A 15,129-nucleotide genomic window follows, 5' to 3' on the forward strand; every position below is an offset into this window, starting at 1 on the left:
GAGTGCATTATGTGAGTGCATACATATGCATACACATATCATAACATATTTCTGAAAACTCAACAGGAGCAGCTAAAAGCTGTATGTGAGTGAGCAATTCAAGTGTACAATGAGGGGAGAAAAAAACAATATCATGGCAAAAGTGTTGCTAAAGCAATGGGGAGAGGGACAAAGAGGATTATGGAAATTGTGAAACTTGCTGCACTTGCTGTGGCTGCTGGGGACGGCAAGTCACCAACTGTCTCCTTCAAAAATGAACCAAATTGTGAAGTTTTCAAAAAGACCTGAATGTCTGCACGGGATGATTTACTTGCGCTTGGTGTGATAACAGCCACCTGGAACCAAGATGAATCTGATTTGCACAGCAATGGGCTGCCCAGATGTCCCTGCAAAAAATATAAAAACCCACAAACTTTGTATTAGAATGACCAGAAGTAATGATATGTACAATTGTCAATCGTAATTGTGTTTACCGATTGAAGGTCCATGACGTAAGTGCAGATATTCTCTGATTCAGACACAGTCCCACAACTTGCCACCTGGGTTTCAAGTTCTTGCATCCCTGAAGCAGCATTTACACTATCTGCATGTAACAAATGAACTTACATTAACAAACTAGTCATATATATATATATTTATGTACACGCACACACACAGATATATATATATCTGTGTGTGTGTGTGTGTGTATATGTGTATGTATGTCATAATAAAATTCAAAAGGTTAAAAACACTACCTCCAATCGCATTCTCTTTCTGCCAGCCCGCCACCCAGCAACGCGTTCCAGTGGGGAACGATCTGGCATTGTTGGTGTCCATACAAATTGGCTGGATGTAATCTCTGAAGTTGACTTGTTTGGTCAGCCGCATGAGAGCAATATTGACATTTGTGTTTTGGCTCAATATAATCCTTGCAACAGACACGGACATATCAAACACTTCAGAGCCGTTCACAGGTTTTGGACCAAGAAACACGCTCCATTCATTTTCATCTGGATTTGGTCTGTTGAGAAATTACATAATTCATCCATAATTCCATCCAACATGTTCTAAAACCTCCATCCAACAGTTTCTAAAAAGTTTTAATCTTTACAACCTCTTTCAGCAATTCCAGCATACATAAAGGAGGCAAAAGTATTTGTTTGAAAACTTACCTTGAGAAGCACTGGGCCGATGTGAGGATGAACCTCTTTGTAATCAGGGTTCCACTACAAGTGAAGACTCCATTTTTGTGAAGACGAACCATCCAGGGCCAGGCCCCACCAAATGCAACACCTCTGTCTGCAGTAGCTCTGCCACTTAGTGGAGCTCTGCCACAAACTGGTCCTACAGGAGAATATGTGATGATATAAAGTAAAGTAAAGATAAAAGAACAAACAAAGAATAAACCTTTGTTTAAGTTCACTTTTTGGACCAATTTGACTCAAATTGAGAAGGTGTTATATTGGGGCTTTATTTATGTTTTACTGAAATAAAATGAGACATAAATTAATGACACTTATATGTTGATATGAATTCCAAAAAATACAGGCTTCAAAAAATTCAAATAAATGTTGAACATAACATTTTTTAATGCAGCAATTTGGTAATAATGTTTGGTATTTATGAAAAGTTAACTGATATACACAAACACATCATTGTCATATTTTATCAAAACCTGAGTTAAAGCTGTAGGTGTGGTGTATAAAAACTGACGTCGAAAATCTACAATCCAAGCAATTTACTCCTACGCTTCTACATCTATGTGGTAGCTAAATCAGCAGTGTACATGCTCATATTGGTGGAATTTGACAATTAACAATTGTCATTAAGAGCTATTAAAAAAAACAAAAACAAGACCTGTTGTGTGTGTGGATACACAACCATGATGCATTATATTTTTGGTATCAAACAAAAAAAAGGTTATCGAAAGGAAATTTGAGTTTTATTGTTTGAAAATATGTAACACATTTTGAACACTCACTTGAAGGAGTAGTGGTAGGTTGAGAAGCAGCAGCAGCAGTAGTAGTAGTGGTTGTTGTTTTAAGTGTAGTTGGAGAAGATGGAAGGGGAGCAATTGAGGGAGCTGGCAGACCAGGGCAAGTGTGGCTGCTGTCAGCGTCGGGCCCACTGGAGGTGAAGCGCACAAAGCCCGGCTTGTCAGAGATGATGTGAGAGTCGATCCAGGACTGGTAACTGGACAGTCTGGCGTAGACTCCGGGCAGACCGGGTCGGGCACAGCCGTAACCGAAACTGACGACCCCAGACTGGATCCAGATGTTGCCCTGCTTGCTGACCATTGGGCCTCCAGAGTCACCCTGAGGAGTTGCACAGCAGACGTCAGGACATTTCCCAACCCCTCAAAGTGGCTCATCAACCAGTGACAAAAGGAAATGAATGGTGGCCCGACCTGGCATGAGTCTTTGCCGCCTGCCAATAGGCCGGCACAGATCATGTTGCCTGTGATTGTACCCACTCCATTCAGACAGTTACACTGTCTGTTTCCCAGCACTGGAACCTCCACCTCTTGCAGAGTCTCGGGGAAGGGCAACGACACTGGGGGGGGGGCAAGAAGAGAATTCAAACGCCCACGTCATGTCTGCAGACGGCACACACACACACACACACACACACAATGCAAACCAGAGTATTGGTTGGCAGCGGGCACACGCACCTCCCTCGTCCACTGCGCCCCAGCCAGTCACCCAGCTGTCAGTGCCGTTGTTGAACACACTGTCACTGGCGGCCAGGCACACAGGTCTGATGTAGTCTGTGAATGTGACTGGCGAGGAGAGCCTGAGCAGGGCCATGTCGTTGTCGTTGGTGTTGCTGTCGTAGTCTGGATGCAGAATGATAGTGGAGACGCTTCTGGACACTTCGTTTGGATTTGAGCCCTGCAGGTTGTCACGACCAAGTGACACCCTCCACCTGAAAGTGCTTGTACTGGAAAAAAACATAAAACATATGCTTTGTATAAGAGCAGGAAAGGCTTAAAAAATAGACCGTAAACAAAGCAGGAAATGGATTTTTTTATACTTCAAGTGCCTCACCTGGAGAAGCAGTGAGCAGCAGACATCACCCACTCGCTGTTGATGAGGGAACCACCGCAAACGTGGCCGCCAAATCTCTGGAGGCTAGCCTGCCAAGGCCAACTTCCAGCGGGCGCGTCTTCACCTCCAACTATCCTGGTGTTCAGAGGAGTGATGCCGCACACTGCAAAGAAAAGTCTTGCCTTGAGTGGATCTCGAAGCATGCGTCCACTTAAGCGTAACGCCGTATTCTAGAGTGAGCAAAAACAATGACTTTGGAAGATGCAGTGGTCATCGGGCTACTAACATTCGGCGCTGGATGCAGTGGAGGGCAAAGACGGGGCCGCCGTAGGCTCGCTTGTCGTTGTACTGCTGCTTGTTGGACTTGGGATATCAGGCTCTGGCAGACCAGGGCAAGTGTGGCTGCTGTCAGCGTCGGGCCCACTGGAGGTGAAGCGCACAAAGCCCGGCTTGTCAGAGATGATGTGAGAGTCGATCCAGGACTGGTAACTGGACAGTCTGGCGTAGACTCCGGGAAGACCTGGTCGGGCACAGCCATAACCGAAACTGACGACCCCAGACTGGATCCAGATGTTGCCCTGCTTGCTGACCATTGGGCCTCCAGAGTCACCCTGAGGAGTTGCACAGCAGACGTCAGGACATTTCCCAACCCCTCAAAGTGGCTCATCAACCAGTGACAAAAGGAAATGAATGGTGGCCCGACCTGGCATGAGTCTTTGCCGCCTGCCAATAGGCCGGCACAGATCATGTTGCCTGTGATTGTACCCACTCCATTCAGACAGTTACACTGTCTGTTTCCCAGCACTGGAACCTCCACCTCTTGCAGAGACTCGGGGAAGGGCAACGACACTGGGGGGGCAAGAAGAGAATTCAAACGCCCACGTCATGTCTGCAGACGGAACACACACACACACACCACACACACACAATGCAAACCAGAGTATTGGTTGGCAGCGGGCACACGCACCTCCCTCGTCCACTGCGCCCCAGCCAGTCACCCAGCTGTCAGTGCCGTTGTTGAACACACTGTCACTGGCAGCCAGGCACACAGGTCTGATGTAGTCTGTGAATGTGACTGGCGAGGAGAGCCTGAGCAGGGCCATGTCGTTGTCGTTGGTGTTGCTGTCGTAGTCTGGATGCAGAATGATAGTGGAGACGCTGCTGGACACTTCGTTTGGATTTGAGCCCTGCAGGTTGTCACGACCCAGGGAAATCTGCCATCCAGATGTAGCTGGACTGAAGCAAAGATGACACCAAGGTTGGCTTTCAGGAACTGACAGTGGTCCCTCATGTCAAATCAACGCGTCAGAATAACTTCCCGCTCGTCATACCACAAGTGCTCACCTGGAGAAGCAGTGAGCAGCAGACATCACCCACTCGCTGTTGATGAGGGAACCACCGCAAACGTGGCCGCCAAATCTCTGGAGGCTAGCCTGCCAAGGCCAACTTCCAGCGGGCGCGTCTTCACCTCCAACTATCCTGGTGTTCAGAGGAGTGATGCCGCACACTGCAAAGAAAAGTCTTGCCTTGAGTGGATCTCGAAGCATGCGTCCACTTAAGCGTAACGCCGTATTCTAGAGTGAGCAAAAACAATGACTTTGGAAGATGCAGTGGTCATCGGGCTACTAACATTCGGCGCTGGATGCAGTGGAGGGCAAAGACGGGGCAGCTGTAGGCTTGCTTGTCGTTGTACTGCTGCTTGTTGGACTTGGGATATCAGGCTCTGGCAGACCAGAGCAAGTGTGGCTGCTGTCAGCGTCGGGCCCACTGGAGGTGAAGCGCACAAAGCCCGGCTTGTCAGAGATGATGTGAGAGTCGATCCAGGACTGGTAACTGGACAGTCTGGCGTAGACTCCGGGCAGACCGGGCCGGGCACAGCCATAACCGAAACTGACAACCCCAGACTGGATCCAGATGTTGCCCTGCTTGCTGACCATTGGGCCTCCAGAGTCACCCTGAGGAGTTGCACAGCAGACGTCAGGACATTTCCCAACCCCTCAAAGTGGCTCATCAACCAGTGACAAAAGGAAATGAATGGTGGCCCGACCTGGCATGAGTCTTTGCCGCCTGCCAATAGGCCGGCACAGATCATGTTGCCTGTGATTGTACCCACTCCATTCAGACAGTTACACTGTCTGTTTCCCAGCACTGGAACCTCCACCTCTTGCAGAGTCTCGGGGAAGGGCAACGACACTGGGGGGGGGGCAAGAAGAGAATTCAAACGCCCACGTCATGTCTGCAGACGGCACACACACCACACACACACACACAATCCAAACCAGAGTATTGGTTGGCAGCGGGCACACGCACCTCCCTCGTCCACTGCGCCCCAGCCAGTCACCCAGCTGTCAGTGCCGTTGTTGAACACACTGTCACTGGCGGCCAGGCACACAGGTCTGATGTAGTCTGTGAATGTGACTGGCGAGGAGAGCCTGAGCAGGGCCATGTCGTTGTCGTTGGTGTTGCTGTCGTAGTCTGGATGCAGAATGATAGTGGAGACGCTTCTGGACACTTCGTTTGGATTTGAGCCCTGCAGGTTGTCACGACCCAGGGAAATCTGCCATCCAGATGTAGCTGGACTGAAGCAAAGATGACACCAAGGTTGGCTTTCAGGAACTGACAGTGGTCCCTCATGTCAAATCAACGCGTCAGAATAACTTCCCGCTCGTCATACCACAAGTGCTCACCTGGAGAAGCAGTGAGCAGCAGACATCACCCACTCGCTGTTGATGAGGGAACCACCGCAAACGTGGCCGCCAAATCTCTGGAGGCTAGCCTGCCAAGGCCAACTTCCAGCGGGCGCGTCTTCACCTCCAACTATCCTGGTGTTCAGAGGAGTGATGCCGCACACTGCAAAGAAAAGTCTTGCCTTGAGTGGATCTCGAAGCATGCGTCCACTTAAGCGTAACGCCGTATTCTAGAGTGAGCAAAAACAATGACTTTGGAAGATGCAGTGGTCATCGGGCTACTAACATTCGGCGCTGGATGCAGTGGAGGGCAAAGACGGGGCAGCTGTAGGCTCGCTTGTCGTTGTACTGCTGCTTGTTGGACTTGGGATATCAGGCTCTGGCAGACCAGGGCAAGTGTGGCTGCTGTCAGCGTCGGGCCCACTGGAGGTGAAGCGCACAAAGCCCGGCTTGTCAGAGATGATGTGAGAGTCGATCCAGGACTGGTAACTGGACAGTCTGGCGTAGACTCCGGGCAGACCGGGCCGGGCACAGCCATAACCAAAACTGACGACCCCAGACTGGATCCAGATGTTGCCCTGCTTGCTGACCATTGGGCCTCCAGAGTCACCCTGAGGAGTTGCACAGCAGACGTCAGGACATTTCCCAACCCCTCAAAGTGGCTCATCAACCAGTGACAAAAGGAAATGAATGGTGGCCCAACCTGGCATGAGTCTTTGCCGCCTGCCAATAGGCCGGCACAGATCATGTTGCCTGTGATTGTACCCACTCCATTCAGACAGTTACACTGTCTGTTTCCCAGCACTGGAACCTCCACCTCTTGCAGAGTCTCGGGGAAGGGCAACGACACTGGGGGGGCAAGAAGAGAATTCAAACGCCCACGTCATGTCTGCAGACGACACACACACCACACACACACACACACACAATGCAAACCAGAGTATTGGTTGGCAGCGGGCACACGCACCTCCCTCGTCCACTGCGCCCCAGCCAGTCACCCAGCTGTCAGTGCCGTTGTTGAACACACTGTCACTGGCGGCCAGGCACACAGGTCTGATGTAGTCTGTGAATGTGACTGGCGAGGAGAGCCTGAGCAGGGCCATGTCGTTGTCGTTGGTGTTGCTGTCGTAGTCTGGATGCAGAATGATAGTGGAGACGCTTCTGGACACTTCGTTTGGATTTGAGCCCTGCAGGTTGTCACGACCCAGGGAAATCTGCCATCCAGATGTAGCTGGACTGAAGCAAAGATGACACCAGGGTTGGCTTTCAGGAACTGACAGTGGTCCCTCATGTCAAATCAACGCGTCAGAATAACTTCCCGCTCGTCATACCACAAGTGCTCACCTGGAGAAGCAGTGAGCAGCAGACATCACCCACTCGCTGTTGATGAGGGAACCACCGCAAACGTGGCCCCCAAATCTCTGGAGGCTAGCCTGCCAAGGCCAACTTCCAGCGGGCGCGTCTTCACCTCCAACTATCCTGGTGTTCAGAGGAGTGATGCCGCACACTGCAAAGAAAAGTCTTGCCTTGAGTGGATCTCGAAGCATGCGTCCACTTAAGCGTAACGCCGTATTCTAGAGTGAGCAAAAACAATGACTTTGGAAGATGCAGTGGTCATCGGGCTACTAACATTCGGCGCTGGATGCAGTGGAGGGCAAAGACGGGGCAGCTGTAGGCTCGCTTGTCGTTGTACTGCTGCTTGTTGGACTTGGGATATCAGGCTCTGGCAGACCAGGGCAAGTGTGGCTGCTGTCAGCGTCGGGCCCACTGGAGGTGAAGCGCACAAAGCCCGGCTTGTCAGAGATGATGTGAGAGTCGATCCAGGACTGGTAACTGGACAGTCTGGCGTAGACTCCGGGCAGACCGGGCCGGGCACAGCCATAACCAAAACTGACGACCCCAGACTGGATCCAGATGTTGCCCTGCTTGCTGACCATTGGGCCTCCAGAGTCACCCTGAGGAGTTGCACAGCAGACGTCAGGACATTTCCCAACCCCTCAAAGTGGCTCATCAACCAGTGACAAAAGGAAATGAATGGTGGCCCAACCTGGCATGAGTCTTTGCCGCCTGCCAATAGGCCGGCACAGATCATGTTGCCTGTGATTGTACCCACTCCATTCAGACAGTTACACTGTCTGTTTCCCAGCACTGGAACCTCCACCTCTTGCAGAGTCTCGGGGAAGGGCAACGACACTGGGGGGGCAAGAAGAGAATTCAAACGCCCACGTCATGTCTGCAGACGACACACACACCACACACACACACACACAATGCAAACCAGAGTATTGGTTGGCAGCGGGCACACGCACCTCCCTCGTCCACTGCGCCCCAGCCAGTCACCCAGCTGTCAGTGCCGTTGTTGAACACACTGTCACTGGCGGCCAGGCACACAGGTCTGATGTAGTCTGTGAATGTGACTGGCGAGGAGAGCCTGAGCAGGGCCATGTCGTTGTCGTTGGTGTTGCTGTCGTAGTCTGGATGCAGAATGATAGTGGAGACGCTTCTGGACACTTCGTTTGGATTTGAGCCCTGCAGGTTGTCACGACCCAGGGAAATCTGCCATCCAGATGTAGCTGGACTGAAGCAAAGATGACACCAGGGTTGGCTTTCAGGAACTGACAGTGGTCCCTCATGTCAAATCAACGCGTCAGAATAACTTCCCGCTCGTCATACCACAAGTGCTCACCTGGAGAAGCAGTGAGCAGCAGACATCACCCACTCGCTGTTGATGAGGGAACCACCGCAAACGTGGCCCCCAAATCTCTGGAGGCTAGCCTGCCAAGGCCAACTTCCAGCGGGCGCGTCTTCACCTCCAACTATCCTGGTGTTCAGAGGAGTGATGCCGCACACTGCAAAGAAAAGTCTTGCCTTGAGTGGATCTCGAAGCATGCGTCCACTTAAGCGTAACGCCGTATTCTAGAGTGAGCAAAAACAATGACTTTGGAAGATGCAGTGGTCATCGGGCTACTAACATTCGGCGCTGGATGCAGTGGAGGGCAAAGACGGGGCAGCTGTAGGCTCGCTTGTCGTTGTACTGCTGCTTGTTGGACTTGGGATATCAGGCTCTGGCAGACCAGGGCAAGTGTGGCTGCTGTCAGCGTCGGGCCCACTGGAGGTGAAGCGCACAAAGCCCGGCTTGTCAGAGATGATGTGAGAGTCGATCCAGGACTGGTAACTGGACAGTCTGGCGTAGACTCCGGGCAGACCGGGCCGGGCACAGCCATAACCAAAACTGACGACCCCAGACTGGATCCAGATGTTGCCCTGCTTGCTGACCATTGGGCCTCCAGAGTCACCCTGAGGAGTTGCACAGCAGACGTCAGGACATTTCCCAACCCCTCAAAGTGGCTCATCAACCAGTGACAAAAGGAAATGAATGGTGGCCCAACCTGGCATGAGTCTTTGCCGCCTGCCAATAGGCCGGCACAGATCATGTTGCCTGTGATTGTACCCACTCCATTCAGACAGTTACACTGTCTGTTTCCCAGCACTGGAACCTCCACCTCTTGCAGAGTCTCGGGGAAGGGCAACGACACTGGGGGGGCAAGAAGAGAATTCAAACGCCCACGTCATGTCTGCAGACGACACACACACCACACACACACACACACAATGCAAACCAGAGTATTGGTTGGCAGCGGGCACACGCACCTCCCTCGTCCACTGCGCCCCAGCCAGTCACCCAGCTGTCAGTGCCGTTGTTGAACACACTGTCACTGGCGGCCAGGCACACAGGTCTGATGTAGTCTGTGAATGTGACTGGCGAGGAGAGCCTGAGCAGGGCCATGTCGTTGTCGTTGGTGTTGCTGTCGTAGTCTGGATGCAGAATGATAGTGGAGACGCTTCTGGACACTTCGTTTGGATTTGAGCCCTGCAGGTTGTCACGACCCAGGGAAATCTGCCATCCAGATGTAGCTGGACTGAAGCAAAGATGACACCAGGGTTGGCTTTCAGGAACTGACAGTGGTCCCTCATGTCAAATCAACGCGTCAGAATAACTTCCCGCTCGTCATACCACAAGTGCTCACCTGGAGAAGCAGTGAGCAGCAGACATCACCCACTCGCTGTTGATGAGGGAACCACCGCAAACGTGGCCCCCAAATCTCTGGAGGCTAGCCTGCCAAGGCCAACTTCCAGCGGGCGCGTCTTCACCTCCAACTATCCTGGTGTTCAGAGGAGTGATGCCGCACACTGCAAAGAAAAGTCTTGCCTTGAGTGGATCTCGAAGCATGCGTCCACTTAAGCGTAACGCCGTATTCTAGAGTGAGCAAAAACAATGACTTTGGAAGATGCAGTGGTCATCGGGCTACTAACATTCGGCGCTGGATGCAGTGGAGGGCAAAGACGGGGCAGCTGTAGGCTCGCTTGTCGTTGTACTGCTGCTTGTTGGACTTGGGATATCTGGCTCTGGCAGACCAGGGCAAGTGTGGCTGCTGTCAGCGTCGGGCCCACTGGAGGTGAAGCGCACAAAGCCCGGCTTGTCAGAGATGATGTGAGAGTCGATCCAGGACTGGTAACTGGACAGTCTGGCGTAGACTCCGGGCAGACCGGGCCGGGCACAGCCATAACCAAAACTGACGACCCCAGACTGGATCCAGATGTTGCCCTGCTTGCTGACCATTGGGCCTCCAGAGTCACCCTGAGGAGTTGCACAGCAGACGTCAGGACATTTCCCAACCCCTCAAAGTGGCTCATCAACCAGTGACAAAAGGAAATGAATGGTGGCCCAACCTGGCATGAGTCTTTGCCGCCTGCCAATAGGCCGGCACAGATCATGTTGCCTGTGATTGTACCCACTCCATTCAGACAGTTACACTGTCTGTTTCCCAGCACTGGAACCTCCACCTCTTGCAGAGTCTCGGGGAAGGGCAACGACACTGGGGGGGCAAGAAGAGAATTCAAACGCCCACGTCATGTCTGCAGACGACACACACACCACACACACACACACACAATGCAAACCAGAGTATTGGTTGGCAGCGGGCACACGCACCTCCCTCGTCCACTGCGCCCCAGCCAGTCACCCAGCTGTCAGTGCCGTTGTTGAACACACTGTCACTGGCGGCCAGGCACACAGGTCTGATGTAGTCTGTGAATGTGACTGGCGAGGAGAGCCTGAGCAGGGCCATGTCGTTGTCGTTGGTGTTGCTGTCGTAGTCTGGATGCAGAATGATAGTGGAGACGCTTCTGGACACTTCGTTTGGATTTGAGCCCTGCAGGTTGTCACGACCCAGGGAAATCTGCCATCCAGATGTAGCTGGACTGAAGCAAAGATGACACCAGGGTTGGCTTTCAGGAACTGACAGTGGTCCCTCATGTCAAATCAACGCGTCAGAATAACTTCCCGCTCGTCATACCACAAGTGCTCACCTGGAGAAGCAGTGAGCAGCAGACATCACCCACTCGCTGTTGATGAGGGAACCACCGCAAACGTGGCCCCCAAATCTCTGGAGGCTAGCCTGCCAAGGCCAACTTCCAGCGGGCGCGTCTTCACCTCCAACTATCCTGGTGTTCAGAGGAGTGATGCCGCACACTGCAAAGAAAAGTCTTGCCTTGAGTGGATCTCGAAGCATGCGTCCACTTAAGCGTAACGCCGTATTCTAGAGTGAGCAAAAACAATGACTTTGGAAGATGCAGTGGTCATCGGGCTACTAACATTCGGCGCTGGATGCAGTGGAGGGCAAAGACGGGGCAGCTGTAGGCTTGCTTGTCGTTGTACTGCTGCTTGTTGGACTTGGGATATCAGGCTCTGGCAGACCAGGGCAAGTGTGGCTGCTGTCAGCGTCAGGCCCACTTGAGGTGAAGCGCACAAAGCCCGGCTTGTCAGAGATGATGTGAGAGTCGATCCAGGACTGGTAACTGGACAGTCTGGCGTAGACTCCGGGAAGACCGGGCCGGGCACAGCCATAACCAAAACTGACGACCCCAGACTGGATCCAGATGTTGCCCTGCTTGCTGACCATTGGGCCTCCAGAGTCACCCTGAGGAGTTGTACAGCAGACGTCAGGACATTTCCCAACCCCTCAAAGTGGCTCATCAACCAGTGACAAAAGGAAATGAATGGTGGCCCGACCTGGCATGAGTCTTTGCCGCCTGCCAATAGGCCGGCACAGATCATGTTGCCTGTGATTGTACCCACTCCATTCAGACAGTTACACTGTCTGTTTCCCAGCACTGGAACCTCCACCTCTTGCAGAGACTCGGGGAAGGGCAACGACACTGGGGGGCAAGAAGAGAATTCAAACGCCCACATCATGTCTGCAGACAGCACACACACCACACCACACACACACAATCCAAACCAGAGTATTGGTTGGCAGCGGGCACACGCACCTCCCTCGTCCACTGCGCCCCAGCCAGTCACCCAGCTGTCAGTGCCGTTGTTGAACACACTGTCACTGGCGGCCAGGCACACAGGTCTGATGTAGTCTGTGAATGTGACTGGCGAGGAGAGCCTGAGCAGGGCCATGTCGTTGTCGTTGGTGTTGCTGTCGTAGTCTGGATGCAGAATGATAGTGGAGACGCTTCTGGACACTTCGTTTGGATTTGAGCCCTGCAGGTTGTCACGACCCAGGGAAATCTGCCATCCAGATGTAGCTGGACTGAAGCAAAGATGACACCAAGGTTGGCTTTCAGGAACTGACAGTGGTCCCTCATGTCAAATCAACGCGTCAGAATAACTTCCCGCTCGTCATACCACAAGTGCTCACCTGGAGAAGCAGTGAGCAGCAGACATCACCCACTCGCTGTTGATGAGGGAACCACCGCAAACGTGGCCGCCAAATCTCTGGAGGCTAGCCTGCCAAGGCCAACTTCCAGCGGGCGCGTCTTCACCTCCAACTATCCTGGTGTTCAGAGGAGTGATGCCGCACACTGCAAAGAAAAGTCTTGCCTTGAGTGGATCTCGAAGCATGCGTCCACTTAAGCGTAATGCCGTATTCTAGAGTGAGCAAAAACAATGACTTTGGAAGATGCAGTGGTCATTGGGCTACTAACATTCGGCGCTGGATGCAGTGGAGGGCAAAGACGGGGCCGCTGTAGGCTCGCTTGTCGTTGTACTGCTGCTTGTTGGACTTGGGATATCAGGCTCTGGCAGACCAGGGCAAGTGTGGCTGCTGTCAGCGTCGGGCCCACTGGAGGTGAAGCGCACAAAGCCCGGCTTGTCAGAGATGATGTGAGAGTCGATCCAGGACTGGTAACTGGACAGTCTGGCGTAGACTCCGGGAAGACCTGGTCGGGCACAGCCATAACCGAAACTGACAACCCCAGACTGGATCCAGATGTTGCCCTGCTTGCTGACCATTGGGCCTCCAGAGTCACCCTGAGGAGTTGCACAGCAGACTTCAGGACATTTCCCAACTCCTCAAATTGGCTCATCAACCAGTGACAAAAGGAAATGAATGGTGGCCCAACCTGGCATGAGTCTTTGCCGCCTGCCAATAGGCCGGCACAGATCATGTTGCCTGTGATTGTACCCACTCCATTCAGACAGTTACACTGTCTGTTTCCCAGCACTGGAACCTCCACCTCTTGCAGAGTCTCGGGGAAGGGCAACGACACTGGGGGGGGGGGCAAGAAGAGAATTCAAACGCCCACGTCATGTCTGCACACACACCACACACACACACACAATCCAAACCAGAGTATTGGTTGGCAGCGGGCACACGCACCTCCCTCGTCCACTGCGCCCCAGCCAGTCACCCAGCTGTCAGTGCCGTTGTTGAACACACTGTCACTGGCGGCCAGGCACACAGGTCTGATGTAGTCTGTGAATGTGACTGGCGAGGAGAGCCTGAGCAGGGCCATGTCGTTGTCGTTGGTGTTGCTGTCGTAGTCTGGATGCAGAATGATAGTGGAGACGCTTCTGGACACTTCGTTTGGATTTGACCCCTGCAGGTTGTCACGACCCAGGGAAATCTGCCATCCAGATGTAGCTGGACTGAAGCAAAGATGACACCAAGGTTGGCTTTCAGGAACTGACAGTGGTCCCTCATGTCAAATCAACGCGTCAGAATAACTTCCCGCTCGTCATACCACAAGTGCTCACCTGGAGAAGCAGTGAGCAGCAGACATCACCCACTCGCTGTTGATGAGGGAACCACCGCAAACGTGGCCGCCAAATCTCTGGAGGCTAGCCTGCCAAGGCCAACTTCCAGCGGGCGCATCTTCACCTCCAACTATCCTGGTGTTCAGAGGAGTGATGCCGCACACTGCAAAGAAAAGTCTTGCCTTGAGTGGATCTCGAAGCATGCGTCCACTTAAGCGTAACACCGTATTCTAGAGTGAGCAAAAACAATGACTTTGGAAGATGCAGTGGTCATCGGGCTACTAACATTCGGCGCTGGATGCAGTGGAGGGCAAAGACGGGGCCGCCGTAGGCTCGCTTGTCGTTGTACTGCTGCTTGTTGGACTTGGGATATCAGGCTCTGGCAGACCAGGGCAAGTGTGGCTGCTGTCAGCGTCGGGCCCACTGGAGGTGAAGCGCACAAAGCCCGGCTTGTCAGAGATGATGTGAGAGTCGATCCAGGACTGGTAACTGGACAGTCTGGCGTAGACTCCGGGAAGACCGGGCCGGGCACAGCCATAACCAAAACTGACGACCCCAGACTGGATCCAGATGTTGCCCTGCTTGCTGACCATTGGGCCTCCAGAGTCACCCTGAGGAGTTGCACAGCAGACGTCAGGACATTTCCCAACCCCTCAAAGTGGCTCATCAACCAGTGACAAAAGGAAATGAATGGTGGCCCAACCTGGCATGAGTCTTTGCCGCCTGCCAATAGGCCGGCACAGATCATGTTGCCTGTGATTGTACCCACTCCATTCAGACAGTTACACTGTCTGTTTCCCAGCACTGGAACCTCCACCTCTTGCAAAGTCTCGGGGAAGGGCAACGACACTGGGGGCGGGGGGGGCAAGAAGAGAATTCAAACGCCCACGTCATGTCTGCAGACGGCACACACACACACACACACACACACACACACACACACACACAATGCAAACCAGAGTATTGGTTGGCAGCGGGCACACGCACCTCCCTCGTCCACTGCGCCCCAGCCAGTCACCCAGCTGTCAGTGCCGTTGTTGAACACACTGTCACTGGCGGCCAGGCACACAGGTCTGATGTAGTCTGTGAATGTGACTGGCGAGGAGAGCCTGAGCAGGGCCATGTCGTTGTCGTTGGTGTTGCTGTCGTAGTCTGGATGCAGAATGATAGTGGAGACGCTTCTGGACACTTCGTTTGGATTTGAGCCTTGCAGGTTGTCACGACCCAGGGAAATCTGCCATCCAGATGTAGCTGGACTGAAGCAAAGATGACACCAAGGTTGGCTTTCAGGAACTGACAGTGGTCCCTCATGTCAAATCAACGCGTCAGAATAACTTCCCGCTCGTCATACCACAAGTGCTCACCT

The 15,129-nt window shown here is 52.8% G+C and overlaps 4 protein-coding genes across 4 annotated transcripts; all 4 read right to left on the minus strand.

Annotated features, from left to right (window-relative positions):
* Nucleotides 1–131: 131 nt before the first annotated feature.
* LOC142894303 (transmembrane protease serine 9-like) lies at nt 132–5,919 on the minus strand. The gene is made up of 15 exons (XM_076035566.1): nt 5,717–5,919; nt 5,340–5,608; nt 5,077–5,222; nt 4,660–4,984; nt 4,374–4,536; nt 3,997–4,265; nt 3,733–3,878; nt 3,316–3,640; nt 3,030–3,192; nt 2,654–2,922; nt 2,390–2,535; nt 1,964–2,297; nt 1,155–1,326; nt 738–1,003; nt 132–148 (listed from the first exon to the last, which is right to left on the minus strand). Exons 1-15 carry the CDS (start codon nt 5,917–5,919, stop codon nt 132–134), a joined length of 3,213 nt encoding a protein of 1,070 aa, XP_075891681.1.
* Nucleotides 5,920–5,997: 78 nt separating this feature from the next.
* LOC142894304 (transmembrane protease serine 9-like) lies at nt 5,998–9,947 on the minus strand. Its single transcript, XM_076035567.1, has 12 exons — nt 9,745–9,947; nt 9,368–9,636; nt 9,106–9,251; nt 8,689–9,013; nt 8,403–8,565; nt 8,026–8,294; nt 7,764–7,909; nt 7,347–7,671; nt 7,061–7,223; nt 6,684–6,952; nt 6,420–6,565; nt 5,998–6,327 (listed from the first exon to the last, which is right to left on the minus strand). The coding sequence occupies exons 1-12, from the start codon at nt 9,945–9,947 to the stop codon at nt 5,998–6,000; spliced, it is 2,754 nt and encodes a 917-aa protein (XP_075891682.1).
* A 78-nt stretch (nt 9,948–10,025) lies between these two features.
* On the minus strand, nt 10,026–12,629 carry LOC142894305 (transmembrane protease serine 9-like). The gene is made up of 8 exons (XM_076035568.1): nt 12,427–12,629; nt 12,050–12,318; nt 11,790–11,935; nt 11,511–11,697; nt 11,087–11,249; nt 10,710–10,978; nt 10,448–10,593; nt 10,026–10,355 (listed from the first exon to the last, which is right to left on the minus strand). Exons 1-8 carry the CDS (start codon nt 12,627–12,629, stop codon nt 10,026–10,028), a joined length of 1,713 nt encoding a protein of 570 aa, XP_075891683.1.
* Nucleotides 12,630–12,707: 78 nt separating this feature from the next.
* LOC142894306 (prostasin-like) lies at nt 12,708–14,886 on the minus strand. The gene is made up of 7 exons (XM_076035569.1): nt 14,751–14,886; nt 14,467–14,612; nt 14,050–14,374; nt 13,764–13,926; nt 13,387–13,655; nt 13,130–13,275; nt 12,708–13,037 (listed from the first exon to the last, which is right to left on the minus strand). Exons 1-7 carry the CDS (start codon nt 14,884–14,886, stop codon nt 12,708–12,710), a joined length of 1,515 nt encoding a protein of 504 aa, XP_075891684.1.
* Nucleotides 14,887–15,129: the final 243 nt, after the last annotated feature.

Source organism: Nelusetta ayraudi, unplaced genomic scaffold (assembly GCF_046127955.1).
Source record: "Nelusetta ayraudi isolate G7.1 ecotype Tasmania unplaced genomic scaffold, CSIRO-AGI_Nayr_v1 ptg000042l, whole genome shotgun sequence".
In the NCBI taxonomy this organism is placed as follows: Eukaryota; Metazoa; Chordata; class Actinopteri; order Tetraodontiformes; family Monacanthidae; genus Nelusetta; species Nelusetta ayraudi.

What these genes read in the sequence shown, in the direction of transcription:
- LOC142894303 (XM_076035566.1), bottom strand. Translation starts at nt 5,919, where the DNA reads ATGCTTCGAGATCCACTCAAGGCAAGACTTTTCTTTGCAGTGTGCGGC. An exon ending in CACTGCATCCAGCGCCGAAT is followed by an intron (nt 4,537 to 4,659) that starts GTTAGTAGCCCG and finishes TTTTCTTTGCAG; the next exon opens with TGTGCGGCATCACTCCTCTG. An exon ending in TCGGCCCAGTGCTTCTCAAG is followed by an intron (nt 1,004 to 1,154) that starts GTAAGTTTTCAA and finishes ATTTCTCAACAG; the next exon opens with ACCAAATCCAGATGAAAATG.
- LOC142894304 (XM_076035567.1), bottom strand. Translation starts at nt 9,947, where the DNA reads ATGCTTCGAGATCCACTCAAGGCAAGACTTTTCTTTGCAGTGTGCGGC. An exon ending in GCTGCTCACTGCTTCTCCAG is followed by an intron (nt 8,295 to 8,402) that starts GTGAGCACTTGT and finishes TCTTTGCTTCAG; the next exon opens with TCCAGCTACATCTGGATGGC. An exon ending in GGGCGCAGTGGACGAGGGAG is followed by an intron (nt 6,566 to 6,683) that starts GTGCGTGTGCCC and finishes TTGCCCCCCCAG; the next exon opens with TGTCGTTGCCCTTCCCCGAG.
- LOC142894305 (XM_076035568.1), bottom strand. Translation starts at nt 12,629, where the DNA reads ATGCTTCGAGATCCACTCAAGGCAAGACTTTTCTTTGCAGTGTGCGGC. An exon ending in CTTTGTGCGCTTCACCTCAA is followed by an intron (nt 11,250 to 11,510) that starts GTGGGCCTGACG and finishes TTTTCTTTGCAG; the next exon opens with TGTGCGGCATCACTCCTCTG. An exon ending in GCGGCAAAGACTCATGCCAG is followed by an intron (nt 10,356 to 10,447) that starts GTTGGGCCACCA and finishes GCAACTCCTCAG; the next exon opens with GGTGACTCTGGAGGCCCAAT.
- LOC142894306 (XM_076035569.1), bottom strand. Translation starts at nt 14,886, where the DNA reads ATGGCCCTGCTCAGGCTCTCCTCGCCAGTCACATTCACAGACTACATC. An exon ending in CACTGCATCCAGCGCCGAAT is followed by an intron (nt 13,927 to 14,049) that starts GTTAGTAGCCCG and finishes TTTTCTTTGCAG; the next exon opens with TGTGCGGCATCACTCCTCTG. An exon ending in GCTGCTCACTGCTTCTCCAG is followed by an intron (nt 13,656 to 13,763) that starts GTGAGCACTTGT and finishes TCTTTGCTTCAG; the next exon opens with TCCAGCTACATCTGGATGGC.